The following is an 18,412-nucleotide window of genomic DNA, read 5'->3' as shown; positions in this document are numbered from 1 at the left end:
TCAAAAGATGACTGAGAAAAGTATAGTAAAAGGACTGTCTTTTGAGAATTTGGCAAATGAATACGTTTAACTGTAGAACGAAGACTAAAACAAATGTAGGGTCTAGGGTAAAGATGGTATATAAATGTTATACACCTTAAAAATGTAGAAATAATAAAAGAAACATGTTTTGGGAGGGGAAGGAGGAAACATGTGGAAGGTAGGGTGACTTTACTAATTGCCTCATTTATGCCTGAATTCCAAATATACTGGTTAAAATAGACAAATCAAGTAATAGAAGTATAAATATTTACCACTATAAATGTAAACATTAAGAAATATATTATTGACTCAAATCAGGTGAGTTGGGTAGGAAGAAGTATATAAATTTTATCGTTGCTTATGGTGAAGGATTAACAGATCCTATCAAAGGAAGCAGATATGGGGCTAAGTAAGGTCTAATTATAGAGGCAAACAACTATACTACAAACTATCCTAATGAGAGGTTATTTAAAGAGGCAGAGGGAAAATAACACTACCACTCTTTACAGATGAGGATTACGTTCTCTGCTGCCTTCCACAGCAAGTGCTGTTTCCGAGTCCCGAGAATTCCCGTTATGCAGGACCGACTGGCAACCATCAGGCAGTACTGCCCTTTTCACTCTTAGTTGAGAGCAGTGCTTCTCAAATTGTGTTGAATGTCCAGGTTCCTTTTTTATTTCCTTTCCGTTGCAAACCAGTTAGAAAAATGAAATGAAAACAAACCAAAACAAAGACATGCAAAATATAACCTTTAACGATTTACTATTAAAGTCAACAGACTTAAAAATACATTAAATAAATATTATCTGAACAAACATAGAGAAAAAGAATGACACAACTGTATAGGCTGTTCATAGAAAGTATGCATAGGGACTTCCCTGGGTTGAGAATCTGCCTGCCAATGCAGGGGACACGGGTTCGAGCCCTGGTCAAGGAAGACCCCACATGCCACGGATCAACAAAGCCCGTGCGCCACGACTGCTGAGCCTGGGCTCTAGAGCCCGTGAGCCACAACTACTGAAGCCTGTGTGCCTAGAGTCCATGCTCCGCAACAATGATAAGTACATGCACCGCATGGAAGAGTAGCCCCTGCTCACTACAACTAGAGAAAGCCTGAGACCAGCAACGAAGACCCAACGCGGCCAAAAATAAATAAATAAAAATAAATAAATCTATTAAAATTATTTTAAAAAAGAAAGTGTGCATAAAAGGGGTTAATATAGAGAATTATTTTTGCAACAAACTATATTTTCCAAAGATGGCTGCCATGATATCTCCAATCCGTATGTTCTTTTATAATGTGACCTTGATGCTCATTCCACTGAGTGGTGGGGTCTATATCCCCTTCCCTGGAACCTGGGTGGGCCTTTGCGACCGCCTTGACCAATGGACTGTGGCAGAGGTGACACTGCGGGCCTTATAATTATAGCTTTGAAAAGGTCGTGTAGCTTCTCCCTGGTTTTCTTGGGACAGTAGCCCTTGTATTTGATCCATTGTCCTTGAGTAAACTCAAGCAGTCTGTGGATAGGTCCATGTAAACAAGAACTGAGGCCTCCGGCCCACAGTCCAGTTGACTCCCAGCCAGTAGCTGACACCAACTTGACAGCCATGTGAATAAGCCATTTTCAAAGTGCATCCTCTGTCCCCCAGTGACAATGCATGGAGCCCTATCCGTATGGCAGATTCATGAGCAAAAGAAATGGTTGCCGTTGTTTTGAACCACTGAGTTGTGGAGTTATAACGGATGACAGAAGTAACGTAACTGAAACACTATTACGCTGGCAGCTTTCTATTAGTTTGCTTTGATAACAAAATTGAGTGAAATAGCAGTGACTCACATTACATGCCTATAATCACACTAGGTAGCACTTTTATCGTGAGAAATGAGCTTTCTTCTTTCTTGTTAACTTATCTAATGTATTATAGGTTGAGTTACCAACAATGCAGCTCATAAGGGATAATGTTTACCAAAGCTATTTGAAGGTTTTGTTTTAATACATGCTGCATTAATAAGCTAGATACTAAAGGGCAAATGTTGTAGATTCCGTTTATACGAGATACTTAGAATAGGCAAATTCACAGAGAAAGAAAATAGAATAGTGGTTATTAGGGGCTGGAGGGAGGAGAGAATGGGGAGTTATTATTTAATGGGCAGAGAGTCTGGGTGGAAAGTTCTGGAAACAGTGTTGATGGTTCTGCAACACTGTGAATGTACTTAATGCCACTGAATTGTACACCTAAAAATACTAAAAAATGGTAAATTTTATGTTATGTATATTTTACCACAATAAAAAAAATGCTCACTTCATAAAACTTAGAAAATAAAGAAAAAATGTTTAATTAGTAATTCTACAACTCAGAGAGAGTTGTTCTTAGCTCTAGACTTTCCTCAAGACGCCTTCTTGAGATGACCTCACAATATGTGGCAGGGTTATTAAGATAATTTTTTTCTATTTTCTCTTCCCTTGTTGTTCGAAGATAGCGGGCTTTCTTTGTATTTTGTAAACAGGCAAAAACATAATCTCCTGTACAATATTTTCCTTTCTTCTGGCTCCCCCTACCAACAAATCCTAATCTCTCATGTCACTAAAGAGATTAAGCGACATACCTTTGAGAGCAACGGGAGAAAAATGAGATTTTGCAGGCTACCGGCAGGAACGGGGACAGATTTTTCACCTCACATCTGACGGTTGGAGTGAAAGGCTCCCCCCAGTGGCCAAACTTCAAACAGGGCGTGGCACTAAGATTTTCAGCTTCAGCGAAGATTCTCTTCTGCGTCACTGGTGCGGCAGGGGATAGCAGAGGGACGTCTGTGGACTTGAATAATAAAAATGTCAGCAACACTGTTGGACTGGGGATTTATCTCCTGTTCTGAGCAATGTGTAAGCCTTTTGGAATTTAGTACAAGCCTTGGAGGAAGAGGTCTAATAGAGACTAACAGTGATTTTCCTGACAGCACAGCAGATTTAGGTTTGATTTAATGATAATGTAGAAATATGATATTTTAGTCTACTGGAGTTTGTGAACGGAAATTTAGACTCGCCATTAGCGAGTTCCCATAATTTCAACATCCCCTAAAGTAACAGGAAAATTTGTCAACGTGTTTTCTCTACTTTGTAGCCAAACCTATAGCAGAAGGAATCTGTGAGAACTAATGTTCTGCCTCTTAGAGGAAAGGGGTGTGTGTGTGTGTGTGTTTGTGTGTGTGTGTGTGTGTGTGTACTTTTATTTAGATTCTAGACATATCGTCTTGGAGATTAACGGCTGTTGAGAGCAGACAGCCGTACTGATTGGCCAGGGCTGTGCCCACAATATACCCGTTGTTAACCATTTTTATCATCGCCCTTCCCACTTTCATGTGGCTGCTACCAATTTCTTCCATTTTCAGTTTTAAAGTTTTTATTTCATAACCTAGGGTTCCTTTGATACTTTGTAATCACTTTTTAATATGGAATGTTTAAAGGCTTCTATAAAATTGTCAGTGGATTCTTAAAGGAATTATTTACGGCCTAAGACATCATACGTTGCAACATTAAAAGGCTTTCGTGTACTTAATTGCAACGTATGATGTCTTAGGCCGTAAATAATTCTTTTAAGAATCCACTGACAATTTTATAGAAGTCTTTGGGAAAATAGGATATAAGTCTTAAGAGTTTTGGCAACTTTCCAAGATACAACTATTCCCATATCAAGAATACCTACATTCAAATGCTTTGTCATTTCAGCCAGAATGGTGATCACTTGTATACAATAAGCACAGTTCCATGACCTTGTTCATAGATAATTCGTGGGTCTGTGTTAAGTGCTTGGGAAATATCAAGATCAGTCTGTGATGGATTCTACCACTACGTGTTTTTAAAGTTGGCTCTTAACTTTCATCTCCTCCAGAAATGATCTTTAATCCTTCAGTCCTAGTTATTTACTTAGTCACATTTGCTTTTTGTGGGGCTGTGAATGTATGTGCAATTTCAAAGTAAGTTGCAGACATCATGGGACTCTTGTCTCTCATCCCTGTATGTCCATAATTCAGGACGTATCACCTGGAAATAAGGGCCCCAGAAACACCCACAATAACCACAATACCATTATCACACCCAAGACAATAGCAAGTCCGTATTATCTGATATCTAGTTTGTATTCATATTTCTTCAATTATATCCAAACTGTTTTTTTACAGCTGTTTTTTCCTCAAATCAGGATCCAAATGAAGGTTCTCATATTGCATTAAGTTATTGGGTTATGTGTCTTCAGTTTCTTTTAATCCAGGAAAAGTCCTTCAACCTTTTAATCGTATTTATTTTTTGTTTAACGAAATTGACTTTTTGGAGAGACGAGGCCAGTTGTCTAGCAGATGTTCCACATTCTCTTTGGACTGATTGGTTCCTCATGATGTTATTTATTTCCCTCTCCCCTGAATTTTCTGTAACCAGCAGTTAGGTCTGTGGTTTGACTGGATTCAGATTACATATTTTTGGTAGGAACACTTCCTAAGTGTATTTGGTATTGCATCCCACCAGGCAGTGCAGTCAGGTTGCCCACGCTCAATTTGATTTCTTGGGTAAGGGGGTGACAACCGTATATCTCCTGGTAAAGATCATGTTCCCCTCTGCAATGAGCAAGTACTCTGGGAGGGACACTTGGAAATGTTGGTAGATTGCCACCACCAACCCCTCCCATTCCTATTTGCAATTCCTCTACCCCCGACAAGAGGTAGAATCTATTTCTCATCCCTTGAAGCTGGATTGGCCTTGTAACTTGGTTTGACCAATATAATGTGATAGAAGAGGTATTTCTTTATTTCTGGTCCTAGGCTTTAAGAGGCCTTGAAGCTCCTTCTGCCCTCTCGGGATTAAGCCACCAAGTAAAGGAACTCAGGGTGGACTCTGAACGATGAGGGACCGCATGAAGGGGAGAGGCCCAGCCAGCCCAGCTGGAGGCATCAGATGTGAGTGGAGCCATCTGGATCCCTGCGCCCTGGTCAAGCCGCCCCCACCAAACACCACGTGCAGCAGAGGCAAGCCCTCTCCAGGGAGCTCTGCTAAACTGCAGTCATGAGAAATAAGATGGTGTTTTAAGGCACTGTGATTTTGAATGATTTGTCTTATAGGAAACAGATCTCATGTAAATATTTTCATTCAATAGTTTTAGCATCATCGATGATCCTTGCCTGGATCGACTATGTCATTGGGGTTGCCAGAGGCTAGTTTAAAATCTGTTATTCTCTCTACATTCATTAGCTGGCTTGTTTTATTGAGAGAGAGAGAGAGAGAGAGTGAGCAGGGGGAGAGGGGAGAACGCCAGCTTTCCCTCATTGACTAGGTATAAACTAACTGTACTGTGCCTTCTAAAAATGAGGGTAAATGCTTACTCTTTCCCATTAGTTATTAGTTTCAGAATAAAAAGTTGATGTAATATTTACCTCCAAGGATGATAAATCACGTTCTCTCCAATTCTTTTCCTCTGGTCTTCTTTAGCTGTCTCTCCTCCATAGTCACATGGCACCCTACGTATCGCTCTGTCACTGAACTCCAAGTGTTGCAGTGTATTCATCTGTCTATCCTAACTGGACTGGAAGTTTCATTTTTTTTCTTTTCTGGCTGCGCCATGTGGCATGTGGGATCTTAGTTCCCCGACCCGGGATCAAACCCAGGCCCCCTGAAGTAGAAGCGGGGAGTCCTAACCACTGGACTGCCAAGGAATTCCCTGGACTGTAAGTTTCTTGAGGGCAGGAACATTGGAGGCTCAGACTCAAATACACACACAGTTCTCAGTGAAACTAGATTTCTGCCGTACTTCTACTTTCAGTTTTTTCTTCATGCATATATCTTGCATAGTTTAGATAATAGTTTATAATTTTTTTATCCTGCAACTGTTTTTGTCTTGGTTATCTTGATTTATTGACCTTAGACATGATTCTGTTTCCTATTGGATAGATGAGCCCTTAGCTCACTTACATTAACCCTTCTCTTCTCCCTCCCAATTTTTGATAGTAAATATCACCATTTAGAATTCTTCTATTGGTTACATTTGAAACTTTTAATATTTTAAAACCACTATTTCTTCATCAATTTTTGAAACCTTGCATTACTACCCATTTTTAAAGATTAAGCTTATATAATGTCTGCATCCTTTTTTTAAAAAGGATTTAAGATATGGGGATATATGTATAGCTGATTCACTTTATTATAAAGCAGAAAGTAATACACCATTGTAAAGCAATTATACTCCAATAAAGATGTTAAAAAAAAGGATTTAACTTTTTATTTTTTAAAAATATTTTATTTTATTTTATTATTATTTTCTTGGCCGCCCCGTGCAGCTTGTGGGATCTTAGCTCCCCACCACGGATTGAACCCGGGCCCTCAGCAGTGAAAGTGTGGAGTCCTAACCAGTGGATCACCAGGGAATTCCTGTCTATATCCTTTTTAACACACCTCTTTCAATACTCAACGATCTCAGATGTATCTTAATGAAATATTAGGCAAACCGAAGAACATAAATATGTAGGCCCTGATACTCTCTAAAACTCACTTTTCTGCACTGCCATCCTGAGGAGTTAAAGGGGTCCCTAGTAGATAACACCACACAGCATCTTCCATGTTCTGAATAGTGGCACGAATTGGTGTGATTTCTCCTAGGTTTGTAAATACTGCTTTACTGCTTTTTCAGGAGGGGGGAGTTCCAGGGGCCCTTCTTTTCCCATTAACCTTCACTCCTGGGGCCAGGGAACTGCTGTGGTGACTCTGACCACTGCTGAGGATACTTGTGCGGAGTTCCACTGGGCCTGCTGTGGCGCAGACTCCAGTCAAAACTCCACCCCACTTATCACTTGCCTCCCATAGATGCTCTCTTGAATAGTGGACCACAATGACTTTCTGATTCTCTGGTAAAGAATATTAGCTCAGGAACTTCCCTGGCGGTCCAGTGGTTAAGACTCCGTGCTTCCAGTGCAGGGGGCGTGGGTTCGATCCCTGGTCGGGGAACTAAGATCCCACATGCTGTGGGGCACATCAAAAAAAAAAAAAAAACCACAAAAAACAAAGAATATTAGTTCAGAGCCAGTGTCCAATAATCCTGTGAGTATTCCCTTTCTTTATTTCACGGTAGCCTTAAGCAGCATCAGACCCTTTGGGAAAGCTGAAGGGAAGCTCCCAGTGCACCTGAGATGTTCCTGTAGGATCCTTCCTCAACAATACAGTCTCCACTTCTTTCAGTGGTGTAGAGTCTATGACCGGATTGTGGTCTGGAAATTGAGTGGGGTGCTCCATCATGATGGGAAGACCTCTGCTTACCAGCTTTTTGGTTATACCAACACAGCAGCCCTTAGTAAAGACCCTAAGGACCCTGCCACCCTTGAATCACTGGTCAAGATCTCTGCAGGAAAGAGCACCCCGGTTATCACGCCAGCCCTGCAGCCTAATGTGGTGACCAAGTCCACCTGGCTTGTGCTGGCTAATTGCCACTACTTGGCTTCTGCAACCAAAAGACCGTTTCCAGCTCCAATGAAATCAAGGACCCAGAAAAACACTCTGAAATGCCTTCCTTTCATCTATGAGTGCCTTGGTCAAGGGGCTGGGCTCTGTCTTCTCCAGGAACTTGCGGCTTTGTGCGTGATTCTCATGTGATAAATCCACTCCAGCGTCTCTCCTCCTAGATATTAGGTTCTTCCACATCACCTTAACTGGGGTTCAGAGTGGTCGACTGTCAAGTTCAGTTCCTTCAACCAGTGAAGCAAACAATTAAAATCACTCTTGGCTGCTCAGTCGAAAATTCTAAATTCAGAATCTGTGTTGACTGAACCCATACTGATAGATTCAATCATATCTGAAATCAGACGCTTTTCTTGGCTAATCACCGACATAATCCATTCCCACACATAGTTCTTGCGATACTGCCTGACACTCAGAATCCTCCAAGTTCTCACAAATATACATATTTCGATAGTATGGATCCTACTCTACTAAATTTCCTTACGTTCACGTAAAATAATCTTGGTGAACCTGTGAATTCCACTGATATAATCTGCCAACCTGCAGGATCAAATACTGAGTTTTGCTTTTGATTACTTTAGTACTCTGAATACAACAAATGTTTCTTTTAGCAGTCATGGAGAATCCCTGGGTTTCCAATTAGCAGTCCTTGAAGTTCTCATGCCTTCATTTTGTTGTACAGCAGCTGCAAAGTAGTTCCCCGATGTCTTGTCCTCACTGGACACTTCATTCCATGAGACCACAGACAATAACGTAATCAGCCATTTCACCATCCAGTCAGATGCTATTGATGCTGCTGCGATCCTGTTTTTAACGTCCTGTCATCTTTGTGGTGCTCAAGATTGAAGGACCTGGGTGGCAGCACCTGATAAACCAAGGCTAGTCAAGGGCCCACATGACATCTGCCACCTAATGAAGAAAAGTAGCATCTCCCCACTTTGGTTCCTATAGCAGGAAGCCAGGGCCAGTCCCAAAACCAGGGAGGTGATTTAGATGAACATTCCTCCAAAGAACATTTGTTTGATGAATATCTTTTGTTCTTCTTTTTGACAGGGAAATAGGATTTACCGGCGGACAGGAGTAAGGAGGGCACGGCGCCAAGGCGCTCAGGAGCGCAGGGCCCGCCATGTGTCCAGGGCCACAACTAGGGCTGTGTTTGACCCCACAGTCTTCCGGGCTCATGAGCTGCTTTTCGGCCACCATGTTTTCAAATTCATCCACATGAACCTTAGTACATCCCCGCTTCTTGGAGATGTGGATCTTCTGGTGGCCAGGGAACTTGAACTTGGCCCCTTGGAGGGCCTCAATCACACGCTCCTCGTTCTGCAGCTTGGTGCGGACGCACATTATGACTTGGCCAATGTGGACCCTGGCCCCTGTGCCCTCGGGCTTTCCAAAGGCCCCGTGCATACCTGTCTGGAGCCTAGGTTGGGGACAGCATACCAGTCATGAATGTCCACTGGAAAGGGCTGTCTTCAAGGTACCTTAGGGTAACCTGTACAGGCAGCAAACAGGCTGCACACACTACCGAGGCGGCTGTTTGCAGCTACTGCACGCTGGGCGCCCATGGGGAAAAGAGCACAGTCGGCCGAATTGGCTGCAAACGCTGTCCTTCTTTCTTCTCTCTTTCTCTTCTTAAAGCCTCTTCTGTTATTTCATAGAGTTCCAGAGGAGACAAATGCCTGTGATCAGCTGTCAAGATGACTGCAATTCTTACTTAAAAACTTTTACTTTCATTTTTGGAAATTAAAGTGTTTAAAGATAAAAACAAAGAAAAAAATAAGTATCCATATTTCTATCACGCAGATTTAGCCACTGTTAATTTCTTGATGTATTTGTCTTCATTCCTAATTTTCTTCTCTTTTAAAAGAAATAAAAATTGCAGGGTTAACAGGGAGAGAGGCAAAAACTATACATGCTCATTGTAAAGTATTCAGACTTAGAAAAAATACAAAGACTCATTCACTCAATAAATATTTATTGAGCACCCATCAGGCACCAATACTGTTCCAGACACTGAAGGTATAGGAGACAATAAAATAGACAAGAAAATCCCAGCTTTCATGGAATATACATGTTAGGAGGAAAAATTACAAATAAGAAAAGTAGTAAATTATATAGTATGTTGGACGATGATAAGTGCTACAGAGGAAAATAAAGCAGGGATTGGGGTACAAGGAGGGTCACGACGAACTGCCACTTTAAGTAGGATGACCAGGGAAGGTCTCAGTGGAATCTGAAAATAAACTTAAAGGACCTGAAAGAGGTGAAGAAAGGAAAAAAATCAAGCCAAATCTCACTACCCATAAATAACACAATGAACGTAAGGTGAAAGTAATTCCAGATATCTTTCTATGTATATGTACAGATATCTGGATGAATGGTTATGATGAATGTACAGAAAGATACAGCTGGGAGAAATATACTGTTATAAAAAACGAATTCACACTATAAAAGATTTCTTTTCAATCATCAATAATCTGTTTATTAAGCACCTATTTTTGTTTCCAGAGACATACATATATACATACATATATCTGTATCACCCAGATGTGGGTTTGGGATTGCATTAAATCTAGAATCAATTTGGTTAGAAATGATATATATATATTTTAAAAATTACTTATTTATTTATGGCCTGTGGGACCTTAGTTCCCCAACCAGGGACTGAACCCAGACCCCTGGCAGTGGAAACACGGAGTCTTAACCACTGGACTACCAGGGAAGTCCCAGAAATGATATTTTTCTTAAGAGTCTTCCAACTCATGAATGGGTCCCACCACTCCATTTATTCAGGTCTTCTTTAGTTTCTTGTGGTAATGTTTCATAATTTTCTATGCTGAGGTCTTACACATCTTTCAGATTTATTTGAAGGTATCTGATGCTTTCTGATGTTACTGCAATCAGGATTGTTTTTTTTTTAATCAGTACTGTTTTAATTTCAATTTCTAATTGTTGCTAGAATATAAAAATACAATTATTTTTATGTATTAGCCTGTATCCTGCAATCTTCTTAAATTCAGATTCTTTTTCTAAGTTTATTAATTTGGATTTTCTACATATACAATCATGTCACCTGAGAATAACAATTTTGTTTCTTCCTTTTTAACACTGGCTAGAATCTCCTGCACAAAACTGAAAAGGAGTGGTGACAGCAGGCACCTTTGTCTTCTTCCTGATCTCCGGGGAGTTAAAGTTTTCAATAATTCACAATTAAGTATGATGTTTGTTAGAATTTTTTTGTTTCTTTAGTGGATGCTCTTTATTAAATTCAGAAGCTCTCTTCAATTCCTAGTTTGAGTTAAAAAAAAAAATCACAAACGGGTGCTGGATTTTATTAAATGCTTTTTATGACTCTATGAAGATAACTTTTTCCCTTTAGTCCTGTAAATGTGGTAAATATTAATTTTTCAATTCTAAGCTACAGTCCTCGCTTTGCATTGCAGCATGTAAACGGAAACTTGCTGGTTTCTGTGGTGTAAATCACTTCCACCATGGCAGGTTTCAAGCTACCAATGAGGTGACTGCAGAGGTGGGCAGCAATGTGTAAAAATGGTTCTTGTGAGCCAGTATGAGCCAGCTCTGGCACACCTCTGATTTCAGTTCCCAGGGACGAAAATGTACAACTTCACTAGACCAGCAGGAACAAAGCAACTTCAAATTACCTATTTTATTAAAAGTCTCACAGACAATCTAGGAAGTAGATAAAATATGGATATAACTCCCTTAATTTTTTCAAGTCTTGATTAAGTACCTAATAAACAGTGTCTAGAACTATGTTAATGCAAAGGAAAAAACATAACTCTTTGAAGAGCTTACAATCTAAATGATCTAAACAAAATTAACAGAGTGTGCTTGACACTTGGAGAAACATCTTAAGATAGTCACAACTCGGTGCTAAAGAAATCCAAAGGTTGGATGGGGTAGTCTAGGAATTCTTCCTGGAAGAGATTAGATGGGTCATGAGCTAGGTCTTAATGGAAATCACGGGATTTGGACTAGCAGAGGAAAGAAGAAAGGAGGCAGGAGAGCACCCGGTACCTGTGGGAGCTCACAAAGCTGGGCGACATTCCCAGCACTCTGCTGGGGAGGTGTGCCTCCATTTCCCACCTGTGCAGCTGCAAGTGGCTAAATGATACTTCACATTAGTAATCAAATACTCTCATTCTGGCTTTCTGCATGTTGATGACAGTAAGCTCAAAACCCAATTTTCTACTGAAATACTTTTATAATTAAGGTCTCTATAGAGTTTTCAGACTGAGATCAAAAAGTGTTCCTAAACATCCAGGGAATAGCTAGCTCATAGAGTTGCTCAAGTAGGGTTTACTTGGTGGCTCAGAAAACATCTACCCAAAATCAGAATGGCCAAGGTCCAGACAGAGCCCAAACATTGTTTCCTCTTGAGTATTTATCTGCCCATAAAGAACACATGGAAATGACCTATGCTCTACCATTCTAAAATAAGTCTAAAATTATTAGATTCTAGAAACAGTTTTAAAAGCAGAAATGTGGAAAATGGAGCTATGGCTAGAAGTGACATGGACACTGAGGCACGGTTCTCAGAGCACGTGTAAGAACTGAGTGATAAAGTACCCACTCATCATCAACACTGGACTTACACGCTACTTGGCCAATTTAAGTAAAATACTTCCTCAAAACAAATTTTGGATTCACAAAAACATCTGGATTTCAGCTATTAGTTATACTAATATAGTTATGTTAATTATCCTAATGATATGATTAATAGCAATACTGTATGATTCTGAGGTGGATAAAGTAAAATGTCTCGTAAGACGTCCGCAAAGAACTCGGTGTTGGTGTGCCAAGTTAATGCCCAACTCTCACACAGTAGTTACTGAAAAATAGAATTTTCATGCATACATCCTTAATTAATAATTTTTAATGATTTCTTTGTATCTAATCAATTTAGATAATATTTTCTCCTATACGGAAGATCCCAAAATAAAGAAGCACACACAGAATATAGCCAATAGTAGGTTGTATCAATTTACTTCACGTAAGAACAGCATATTTCAGGCCTACGACTTCCATTTAATATCAACGAAAACAACCTGTACAGAAAACCCAAAGGCAACCATATAGCACAATATGTAAAATGTGCAAATATACTTTAAAATGCAAGTTATCCTATAGCATTTTCAAGGCAGAACTTTACAGTAAATTAAGGAATCTACCTCATTCTAGCTGACTTAATAACCCTTTGCATGTAGAGCCAATGCAAATGTACAAGGCACAACTTAGTGTTGGTGCTCAAGTATGTAACACACACCCTCAGATTATTTATTTGAAGATATTAAAATAATACAATATCATGTTTGTATTTTATTATTTAAGGAGACATCAGCTCATTTCTAAAGCTTCATGAAACATTACACTGATAACATACGTGTGGCCAGGACGAGCTGTTCCCTGAACTTAAAAGGTAAAAGACAAGACTCTAGCTAACCTATATTAAAAAAAATTTATATATATGTACACACACACCGCCCCCATCACACACAAGAAACTTCCCATAATCCAAAGGGAGGCTGTTCCTTTTAGCAAAGGTTCCCATTACAGTATTCCATGGCAGAATTATTTAAAAGGTACACATTTATTAACCCCCTGTTTTGGTCAATCTTGCTACAAAAAGACACTGAAATAGACAATTTTCTTCTTCAAGGTAGAGACAATGCCTAATTTAGAGAGTCTTTCTCTTGAGATTGCACAGTAAAAGGTATTACTTAGTTAAATATAAAAAAGCTTGCTGCTTTTACAGAAATTATTTAAATCTACATGGAGAAAAAAGTCAACCTATCAAAAAACCAGTAAAAGCCTTGGCTAGAACACAATTCAAAACCTTTCAAACCCAATCAGTGCTCTTTGCTGTTTTACTGCCCATCCCTGAGAGTAAATCATTTTTAATTTTTGTAATAAAGTAAATAAATTTTACATTGACAAGAATGATGCTTAAGTTTTTTTTCAAAATATGAAATAAGCCCCACTTCATTTTAGTTAAAAAAAAAAAATGAATGCTCTTTGCAAAGACCACTATTTATAACAATTTAAAATATTTGTATCTCAATCAATTTTAATCTTCTTTTTACTAGGTAATTTCTATGTTTTTGCTATTTATGTCACTCATTTGCTTATAACCCATTATTTTATAATTTTTGTTAACAGGAGGATTTAATTGGTAATGGAGCAAAAGTACATATAAAACTTAAATGAATGCTGAAGTGAGATCTCTATTTTCCTGCAGTAAAAGAGTTTTACCGGAAATAATCTGACTGCCATCCTAGAAAGGCAAAAATACCTATGAAAGATAGAACACACGTGGTAAACGTCTTCCTTGTTGTCTTTGGTCTAGCCTTCTTGGCCAAAATCTTCTGTAAACTTCTTTAATTTCAACAAGTCGTGCTCATTGACTGTGGGCTTTGTGCTAGATAGTGACCGTAACATATCCGACTGTCAGGAAAAAGAAGTGGGGGAGTATTAGTAATAGATTTAACGGAATAAAAAACATTTCATTATCAACATTCCTAACTTTTGCCTAAGGTTAAATCTGAAAATCTGCATCGTGCCATAAACTACTGACAATAAACTCTCTTGTTTTCCTGAAGGACATCTTTGACCAAGTTATTCCTTTGCTTATAAACTTTCAGTTGCTTGCCTTGTCACGATCACAACTTTCAAAGGTTCCTCAGCACCCTGAGGAAGTACAGTCCTCTTAGCCTGATGATCAAGGCCTCCAGAATTAAGTCCCCGATGCTTTTCTGGCCGTATCTGTTTATTCTTAAACAAGAGAGCAGTTGTCCAAGTGCAACTCAAAAGGAATACAGTCATTCACTTATACTTATGTGAAACAGAATACCACCATTTAATCAAAATCAACTAATCAAAAATTTTAACTGTTAGTTAAAATTACAATCAAAATGGTAAGAAAATATACAAATATCAAGGATTCATTAAGAAATTAACTTCTAGGCCATGTCTCCTGTAAAACAGTATGGAAAACAGTCAAAAGAACCAAAACTTTAAAAAATAAACCAAGGATTGCAACAAAAAAGGATTTCTGAATAATTTCTCAGATAAGCATTGTGGTTGATTAATACATAAATATATCTATGTTTACAGATATATTTCTCTCTATATATGCATACAAACTTATATACATATATGTACATATTTGTCTATATATCTAGGTCTACACATCATGTGAAAGTTTCCCCTTTGAAAGTTACTGTTAATTTTGACATATAGATTTGAAAATCTATAACTAAAGCAGAAGATTTTTAAAAATGACTGTTTATCAATAAGAAAACATAAACATAATAAATGTACCTTTTCAATCACAGTAAGTTCACTAAAATATGGCTTACAAAATAATAAAGTCTTACGAATTATTTTATTTCTTCCAATAGAAACTACAGCAATGTAATTTTTATGAATATTTTAATTCCTCTAATACAAACAGAAATGTAATTTTTTATAATAAAAATTTTGTTTTCAGAACTTTTTAAAAGAGTAGTGCATTATTTAAACTTTCTATGAAGCTCTGAGAAGTAAAACAGGAAAATACTATTATGAATACTATGATTCACGCATTAGCGTTTCTGGATATTTTACAAAATCTGAGATTCAGGGGAAAAAATTTTAACCAATCCCACCATTTTGGTGATAATATCCCAGCTATAAGACCTATAATGTCAGAAACCTGTATGTTTTTAAAAATAGCTTATTCACTTAAAATGTCCTCGAAGCCCAAGAAAACATTTTAAAGATAATTATATTTTTATATTTTACATTCAACTAATCTTTAAAACTTTTTAAGTAGTTAGTATTAACCTTTTTGAACTAATTTTACAAAACTGAAAATTTTATCTGACAAATTATAAAATATAATTTTTTTCTGCCTGCACGGTGCAGCATGTGAGAGGTTTAGTTCCCCAACCAGGACTCGAACCCGTGCCCCCTTCACTGGAAGCATGGAGTCTTAACCACTGGACTGCCAGGGAAGTCCCCATAAAATATAACGTTTTAAAATTTTTCTTAAAAGCAAACAAAATGTCAAACCATGCTAACAACTGGCTCCAAAAGTTTATCCCCAGGGACATCCATCCACGTCATCTCAATGGCACCAGGATCACCTGGAGAACAGGGCGTTAGCAGATCATCTACTATGTTGTTAGGATCAGCTTGTGAAGGTCCGCAAACCTGGAATAAACAGTACAACAACAGAACAAATTAAATAAACATTAAGATTTAGACCAGGGCTTCCCTGGTGGCGCAGTGGTTGAGAGTCTGCCTGCTGTTGCAGGGGACACGGGTTCGTGCCCCGGTCCGGAAAGATCCCGCATGCCGCGGAGCGGCTGGGCCTGTGAGCCATGGCCGCTGAGCCTGCGCATCCGGAGCCTGTGCTCCGCAATGGGAGAGGCCACAGCAGTGAGAGGCCCGCATACCGCAAAAAAAAAAAAAAAAAAGATTTAGACCATTATCAGGAAATCTGAAAATGTACTATTATTTTATGTTTTGTTAAAATGCTTACTTCTGAAAATAAACAGAAGCGTATACAACAAAAAAAGCGTATACAAAAAAAAAAAAAGTGCAATTAGCTCTGGGTGATGGGATAGATTTTGCTTGATTTTAATTTTTTTCTTGGATGATTTTCTATATTTGAAATTTCCTACGATAAATTACTTAGATGATCATAGGGAGAAAATAAGTTAAAATAAAGTAAAGAAACAATTACCTGTAGCTAAAATTTTCTTTTTTTTTTCCTAATGATTATTAGGCGGTCATAATCCTAGAGACCAAAAATAGACTTACTTAACACACTGCTATATTTAAAATAGATAACCAACAAGGACCTACTGTATAACACAGAGAACTCCGCTCAATACTCCGTAATAACCTAAATGGGAAAAGAATTCGAAAAAGAATAGATACATGTATAACAATCACTTTGCTGTACGAAACTACCACAGCAATGTTAATCAACTATACTCCCAAAAAAAAAAAAAAAAAAAAAAAAGACCTACTTAAAAATTCCTTTAAGTTACTCTGTTTTCCATAGTCAAGAAATTTCTGTGATCTTTGGAAGGTTTATTATTGTGAAATTACTGAATCTTTGTCTTTCCCCACAAAAACTCCTTCTTCAAATAAAAGTACAAAATTAAATGCTAAATGTAATTTCAGTGCTATCTTACAATTCATAACTGATTTAAAAGAAAAAGTTTTAATAACATCCAGAAAAAGAAACTTTGTGACATAGAGTCACATATAGTATTTAGAAGGCAACACACCTGTATCAAACCAGGGACTGCTTTCATACTTAATACTTGTTTTACAATGATCAATCTTAAATACTGTCTCAGGATTGGGGCAGGGGTAGAGAAATAAATATTTTCACTTTACTATGTGTATTTTATTGTCTGTCTTTGCTCACAACAATTTCAGTGGCAGGGATTTTTGTGTTTTTTAACTTAAGTACTTTAAGTACTTTTAACTTAAGTACTTAATTTTAACTTAAGTACTCTGACTTACCTCTGGGCCCAGATTAGTACTTATACATTTAATAAATAAAACACACAGGCAAACTTGTTCTTGCTAATTGAAAAATGGAGAAGATGGAGCCACAGAAAGATCTACTATAGTTGGTGATACAAACGGCCTGATGTTAAAAGAGATTTGCCTGGGAATTCCCCAGCGGTCCAGTGGTTAGGACTCGCTGCTTTCACTGCCGGGTTCAATCCCTGGTCCGGGAACTAAGATACTGCAAGCTGTGCAGCACGGCCAAAAAACAAAAAGAGAAAGAAAGAAAGAAAGAAAAACGAAATTTGGCTGCTTCAACTCTATCCTCCTAACAAGGGCCTGGCTTTAGGGTCATACAAGCCATCCCTAGTAGTTATACAGAGAACTGAGCGGAAAGTTCTGAGTATGAAAGGACTGAGTTCCTTCTAAATGGCCAAGAGAATTTAAGAAAAAACACAACGGTTGTGGCATAAACTTGATTCTGAGCTAACCATATTTCTCTCAGTAATGAAATGGCTGAAGAAGAGATGAGTAATATTTACTGGGCTATTCAGGTACCATGACAGCTGTTTTATGAATATTCCTTCATTTCATTTTCATAAGAGCATTTCAAAGTAGTAATTATCATCCTTACTTAAGAGATGATAAAAACTGAGACTTAAAAAGGTAATGCAATTTGGTCAAGGAGATAAAACAAGTAAATTGTAGAGTCAGGCTTCAAATTCAGGTTTTAATTCAAGCTCCTCATTTAAAAAAAATTTTTACTGTGGTATATAACAGACATATATGTGTATCAGAGTCATGACATATTAGTTTGTCATATACCAATGGATTAGGTTTGCTAACAGTGTTTCAGGATTTTCATATCTACGTTCATGAGCATACTGGAGACTGCTGTCCTCAGCAAAAGAGCTGGTCCAAATTACCTAGTCTACTGTTACTTAAATTGAATATCCCAAGACCACAGTCTTTTCACAAAATTCTCTCTCAAACCATATACACTCAAGTCATTCATGCAGACCAAACAGTGCATGGGAGGAGCAGGAGAGAAGAATGGTTGAGGCTTCTGAAGTACACCTTACCTAGAGAAAAACCACACCTCCAATCCTCTCTAGCTGTACCTTGGCAAACTGTGTTAAAAACATCCAAGTCCCAGTTTAATCATGTTAGTCTAGAACTAACCATCAACAGGTGGCTATATGTACCTTTTGTAGAGCTTCTGTGAGGACCAAATGAAATACGAAGATGATGGAGCAAACACAGTGCTGGGCACGTGAATATTTAAACAATATTAGCTATTATTATTTTTACTTTATTGATGAGGTGTAAACATACTAGATTCTGCTCGAGGATATTCTAGTTACATC

At 38.2% G+C, this 18,412-nt stretch overlaps 1 protein-coding gene and 1 non-coding gene across 2 annotated transcripts in view; both read right to left on the bottom strand.

The window, feature by feature from the left end:
- Window positions 1-8,978: 8,978 nt before the first annotated feature.
- LOC117200795 (small nucleolar RNA SNORA70) lies at window positions 8,979-9,114 on the bottom strand. The gene has a single exon (XR_004482488.1). It is a non-coding gene; the product is annotated as a small nucleolar RNA SNORA70 (small nucleolar RNA).
- A 3,390-nt stretch (window positions 9,115-12,504) lies between these two features.
- Window positions 12,505-18,412, bottom strand: part of VPS4B (vacuolar protein sorting 4 homolog B) — a 31,554-nt gene continuing 25,646 nt past the window's right edge. The window contains exons 10-11 of the mRNA XM_004268070.4: window positions 15,588-15,728; window positions 12,505-13,979 (exon numbers count right to left, since the gene is read on the bottom strand). Of these exons, the coding sequence (XP_004268118.1) occupies window positions 13,878-13,979; window positions 15,588-15,728 (243 nt within the window). The 3' untranslated portion in view covers window positions 12,505-13,877. The remainder of the gene's footprint in view (window positions 13,980-15,587; window positions 15,729-18,412) is intronic.

This window comes from Orcinus orca, chromosome 15 (genome assembly GCF_937001465.1).
Source record: "Orcinus orca chromosome 15, mOrcOrc1.1, whole genome shotgun sequence".
NCBI classification, from domain to species: Eukaryota; Metazoa; Chordata; class Mammalia; order Artiodactyla; family Delphinidae; genus Orcinus; species Orcinus orca.
The sequence above is the reverse complement of the archived record's forward strand: the minus strand, read 5'-3'. Positions and strand labels throughout refer to the sequence as shown.